Here is a 6,000-nt window from a genome sequence, read left to right as displayed (position 1 = left end):
AGATTTGTTAACATGTGAGAAACCGAGAAATAAGAACTGTTTTATTTTTTTTTTTTTTAAAAAAACATTAACAAATATGATCAAATTTCTTTTAAATTGAAATCTTGTATGAAGCATTTCAAGTAAGACATTTTTAAGGTCTCAAGATCGGTCGGTTGTTGTCACCGTGATAATGCTGAAGACAAGTAACTGAGGATGACATGTTATCTTTTGTTGAAAATTATTTCTAAAGGGTGCTGTGAATCTTTTTTGAAATGTTATGACTAGTCTGAGTATTGCTCTGCCTGGCAAACCTTCTTCTTAACTGTCCTGAAGTAAAGTGCTACCACAATCACAGCATTTCAGTGTAGCGAATGCTTCAAAATCCCAGTTTAATAACAAGTTGTAAACGTGTTGTTTGTCAGATAATTTCAGTGCTCGTCTCTTCAAATGCCCATTGGCTTCCTCACTGGAATATGTGACTTTTCCAGAGACATCATCTGCTGAAAAGCTGTCTGTAATACTGACAGGCTCAGTATTGCGATATGAATAAGCAAACAGTTACACGGGATGCTTTATACATACTGAGTTTTATTTCAAATCCAATTGATGCACATAGACACAAAGAGATGAGAGGAAGAGATGATTCAGTCTGGTGCTCACTGGGCCATTGTCACTGCCACAGTGGGGAATATTACTCCGTAGTCAGGCTTAACATCTGACCAAATCTATCTCTGTCTGCAGCTCTTTTCTCTCTCTCTCTCGCTCTCTCTCTCTCTCTGTGTGTTTGTTTTTGCTTTGAAAATGTGTTTCTGAGAAAACGCCTCATGTTACAATCATATTATTGCATGAGTATATCAGCCCTTATTTTGTGTATTGAGATATGTTAAATTGTCAATATGACAAAGGAGGAATCCATCTTAAACAACCGAATACAGAGCAAAAATAATTCAATATGGGCTAAAGCTCTTGCACATTATTAAAATAAAATACAGGATTTATCAAGTCCAGAATAATACATAAAAGAAACATAATGAAACTGCTTTATCAATGAACTGTGGTTAAGTAATGGCCCAATAAGCAATCTGAATTCAACAAGTCTACCTGAGTAATATAATGGTTACTCAGAAAGAAGCTAATACTGCCAGCGTGTCTACTGTGCCTCTTATATAATGGTACCTGGGGTAGGCTCCAGCCTCCACTGGATATGCAGTTAACGGAATGAATTGGTGGAGATGGAAAATCAGAATGTCGAGGTCAAAATGACCTCTCTGCAACGAAAAACAGGTCTGTTTGTTTTTTGTTTTTTTATTCCAGCATTTCTGTATGCTGTTATATATATTCTTGAAAACATCCATCCATACCCCGACCACATTTCAGACACACTGCCTTACACTCTCGCTTATTAGCATAGTTAAAACGGATTCGCAAACTGACAAGCTGTAATGAAACAGAACAATACAGAAATAAAAGCAACATAATGTAAAACACAAAATATAAAGTAAAATATAATAAAATATGACTACCCTAACACAATTCAAGATTCAGGGTTCATTTCATAAAATAAGAGCAATGAATAAAATTAATGAAATACAGAAATGCTTTAATGTTTAAATGTGATCTGTGCACTCTAAATTCAGCTCAGTGTGGAAGTCTCTACTGGGGACTGTTTCACCATTTGTGCGCGCCTCCTCTGCTCCCCACGGAGATAAAGTGAAGAAGAGACAGGTGATGATGATGCTTGAACTGATTACAACTCATTACATTACTTTAAGTGCAATAAAGGTTTCTTTTAGTTTTCACAAAGGAGCTGTCCAATGTGTCCAGGCACTATGGAATTTAGTTTTATTTTGTTTTTCCACAACTTTTTCTCTGCTCTGACCCACACAGACAACAACTTCTATTTTTGTACTCTGGCGTTTCCTTCCCGCTTTAATGAAATTCAGCATGTCTCACTTCATTCACCAGGAAAACTTGGTGGATGAGCGAGTGTGGCTGGAGCTGATTAGTGAAGGAGGGACCATATTGCATACTTATGTATAATAATCTGTAAATGAAAATATGATTTTTTTTTTTGTTAATTTATGTATTTTTTGCATCAACATAGATTCATTTGAGGGGCTTGAGTTGTTTGTAGTTGTCTGTTTCATTAGGAGAAAGCAATTAATGCAGACCAGGATACAAGCTGTACATTTTTTACACTCATCACAGTTATTTGCTAATTCCTGGGTGTTATTTAGACTTAGCGTGATGATTACATTTAGGTTAAAGTCCTTATTGTTGTCTGTGGTCAGTTATGAATAGATTGGGTATATATCCTTTAACATTAAAAAGGGTTTTATTTAATTCTAGTTATACTGGAAAGTGAATTCACCTTCACATTGATGTTAGATTTTATGCTAAACACCAGCCTGATTGAATTTATGAACACAGTGTTTTTTGTGTAAAGCCTTAAACTTGTGTTATCCAAGGACTGCTGATGTGAAACTTTTAAAACTGCACAGGTTGCAGTGTTTTAGTGAGTGGGAGTTCAAACAGCACAAAAGCACACAGAAGACAGGCACTCTGGATGAGATAATGACCGTGCCCTGGATCCATAAACAGCTCAAATTTATTATCAGGAATCTACATGAGTGCTGTCAGTATAGTAGTGAATGATATGTGACCAAGAGACAATATCAGTGAAACCTGGTAAATATAAAGTGAATATAATATTTTGTCAATGTTATATTAAAGTGAACTGTTCTCATTTCGCTGGAAACTTTCCCACAACATTCACAGACCCCTAGGGACTAAACAAAAACACAGTGTGAGATTAACACGCTCAAACGGGCCACTTTACTGTGACACAAAGACAGCTCTTGAGTCTTTCTGAGTCCTTTCCAGAAACTGTAAGCTTTTCTTTTCTGTTTGCCCCTCTGGAGACGTTTTAAAATGATCGATTTTTACATTATTTTAATCCAGTGGACTGACGTGTTATTGGAAAGAGGAGTGATGGATATGGATGTGCAAGACTGGGCATTGATCACTGGGAGAAGGGAGGTCGGGTCGTTTCCCCGAGGATCCCCCTGACACGCACATATTTGCTCGCTGGTGGAGAGTGTTTATGCGCGTGAGCGCGAGCACGCATTAATTCGATGCGGTGCAGCTTTACCGAGAAGTTCATTTCCTATAAGAAATCTGTTGCAGCCGCATATCATTGTAACAAATGAATTTACCTGGTAGCCTTGGCACTGCATGCGTAAAACAGCCGGTTTTGTGTTATATCCGCCTGATGACCAAACTCTCATCTGCAGATCTGATGCAAAGAAAATTGATTTTCCTCCCTCTAATAAGTGAGCTCCACTTGGAAAGCAGGTCTCTGTGCGGCTGTGTGCAGTTTGCAGCAAGTGGAGGATTAGGTGTGATGCTCATACGAGATCGCTGAGGATCAGCGCACGCAAGACGAAGTGAGAAAGCGTGCAGAGGTAAGCGCGTACTCGAGCTGTAAGCGTTTTTTTTTCCCTGGAACGCGCACAGACAGACAGCGCTGCTGGTGAGACGGCAGACCGAGGAGGGCAGGAGAGAAGAAGGACGCACAGCGCAGACGCGTAGAGACAAAGTTCTCCCACATCGAGTTCAAATATGGTGCCAACAAATATGTGCGCTACAATTTCATGAAAGTTGAAGAGACGCACACATGGATGTATGTGAGGCGCGTTAGTGTCGTGGAGCCAAAGAGATATCCAGTCATGATTTGGGTCGTGGTTTTACCATTTTTTATTTCGTGCGCATTCGGGAACAGGACCGTGGAGCAGGTGCCGTTTTTTCACGGCCATGTATTTGAGAACTCGTCCCCGGGCTGCCGGGTCAACGGACTGAGCGTCCCATTAAAGCGACTCAACTCGCAAAGGCTGTGCGGTGCCGGGGAACCCAGCTCGGCGGCAGCGCATCTCAAACTCCTGGGAGAGGGCAGCGAGAATTTCCGTGTCTTTGCGCACCACAAACGGGGACATATTCTACTGAAGACTTCCAGGGTTCTGGACAGAGAGGAGCGTGCTGAATATGCGCTAGGTCTCGGTTTGTGTTGTGGTCAATGTGCGGGACTCTCCCGGGAAGAGGAAGACATGTCTCCACTAGTGGCTGAGGTGGCGTCCATCAAGGTGGACGTTTTGGACACTAACGACCACCAGCCCACTTTCCCTGGAGACGATGTGAAACTGAGCCTCGATGATGCCACTGCGCTCCGCATGGCGATCTACACGGTCACCGCGCGGGACGATGACAGCGGCAAGAACGCCGAGCTCATCTACTTTGCTCTGCCCAGAAACGGGAGTTTCTACGTGGTGCCCAAAACTGGTGACATCCTCCTTGTCGACTCCATCCTCGGCCTGGATGAACCTATTAAATTTGAAGTGTTTGCCCGGGACCGGGGGTGGCCACCTCGCACAAGTCAGGGCATAACAGTGGAAATAAATCCACGGCAGTGGCCCGTGGCGCCCTTACTAAATCCCCAACCGGGAAAAGGGAAACCGAAATCGCAAGAGAAAGTACCAGAGAGAAAGTCCAGGTCAGTACTGGAATCAGATAGCCCAGTTTTAATCAACGTGTCCGAGGATGCAGGGATCGGTTCAGTGGTGATGAACCTGAACCCGGTGAGGTTTCAGTCGGCCACGTTTGAGCTGGTTGAGCCCGACGTGGAGAGCTCACCGGTCAGCGTAAGTCGGGACACCGGGGACATAATCATAACCCGGAAACTGGACCGAGAGACTGAGCCTCTAGTGGAGATCACCGTCAGAGTGCAGGATAAAAGAGGTGAGCAAAAGGCGATGTGCACGTGTGTGAGTGAGCAGCCCGGTCTGTGGATGTGTGGCAGCGAGAGGAGGAGAGAGAGAGAGAGTGAGGCTGCAATTGGACAGGACGGTTTGTGTGCGTTCCTTTTGCTACAAGCAGTGCCAAAATCCTAATTTGGACTGACTCTTACTCTTCTATCTTGTGTTTCTTTTCACAATGTAACTTGGTGTGATTTGTCACTTCGTATTGCATGCGTAAATACGCACGAAGATAGTGTGCATTTGCCCAGAGCTTGCATTCAAGGAAGGAAAAGGAAACTGCGATGGAAACTGCTCGATTTAAGATGATTTTCGTTATTTGATTTTAGATATTTGGAAAATTACTCTATTGTAGAGTAGTCTATCCGCTCGGACAGGTTTCCTGTTCCTTTGTTCTAGCAAATACTTAACCTTGCAACCTCAGTGTTCAGAAACAGTGAATGGATGTGAGGCCACCTGGAAATGCTAAGGTCGAATGGTGAAATGAGAAATGAGAAAAGTTCTAGCTTGCTCTGGGGAGTCTGACTGTAAGCAATGTCAAAGTGTCATGTGTTTACAATCGAGGTTAAACTGGGTGACATTCATCAGTGCTGATGATGATTCACGTGCTAAGATAAATCAAGGGCTCCATGAATGTGTCGTGTGCCAGCAGCGACATATGCTGGGATGTCAGGGGAGAAGCAAGTCGCGTAACGGCCATCGTACCAACAGGTTAATTATCACTTGCAGACAGAAAAGAGCAGATAGACTGAAAGTTAACAAGCAGCCAGATTCACATTAATAAATGCATATGCAAAGGGATGAAACACAGAACTGAATATTACACTCAGTGCTGTGGACCAGACTTCAGAGTGGAAAAATATTATCATATATAAAAAAAAGTCCGATATTGAGTTTGCACATCTATCTGTGTGTATTTATCTTTCTGTCTGCCTTCATACATTTACTGGAAACACATTTGTTCCATTAAGACCAGTTAACAGCATTTGACTGGAGAAGAGACCCAATCAATGTGACCTGTTGGTGTTGGTAATGTGAGCTATCCTGATGCAGAAAATAAGCTGAGCCTGCTCCTAGCACACAGCGCTAATTTACGCTGCCAGTAACGATCCACAATGCTGGCTATTTGTCAAAACAATTTCCTTTTGAAAACATCAAAACAGACACTCTGGTATCTGTCAATCTAGTATTTTAGTGCTAATTTACAGCT

General features: G+C 42.4%; 1 protein-coding gene across 1 annotated transcript in view; it reads left to right on the top strand.

The window, feature by feature from the left end:
* The first annotated feature begins 3,263 nt into the window (after positions 1 to 3,263).
* Positions 3,264 to 6,000, top strand: part of LOC146393167 (neural-cadherin-like) — a 325,691-nt gene continuing 322,954 nt past the window's right edge. Inside the window, exon 1 of the mRNA XM_084927227.1 lies at positions 3,264 to 4,773. Coding sequence (XP_084783353.1) covers positions 3,636 to 4,773 — 1,138 coding nt within the window. The 5' untranslated portion in view covers positions 3,264 to 3,635. The remainder of the gene's footprint in view (positions 4,774 to 6,000) is intronic.

This window comes from Perissodus microlepis, chromosome 1 (assembly GCF_051167445.1).
Source record: "Perissodus microlepis isolate ML-2025 ecotype Zambia chromosome 1, ASM5116744v1, whole genome shotgun sequence".
In the NCBI taxonomy this organism is placed as follows: Eukaryota; Metazoa; Chordata; class Actinopteri; order Cichliformes; family Cichlidae; genus Perissodus; species Perissodus microlepis.
The sequence above is the reverse complement of the archived record's forward strand: the minus strand, read 5'-3'. Positions and strand labels throughout refer to the sequence as shown.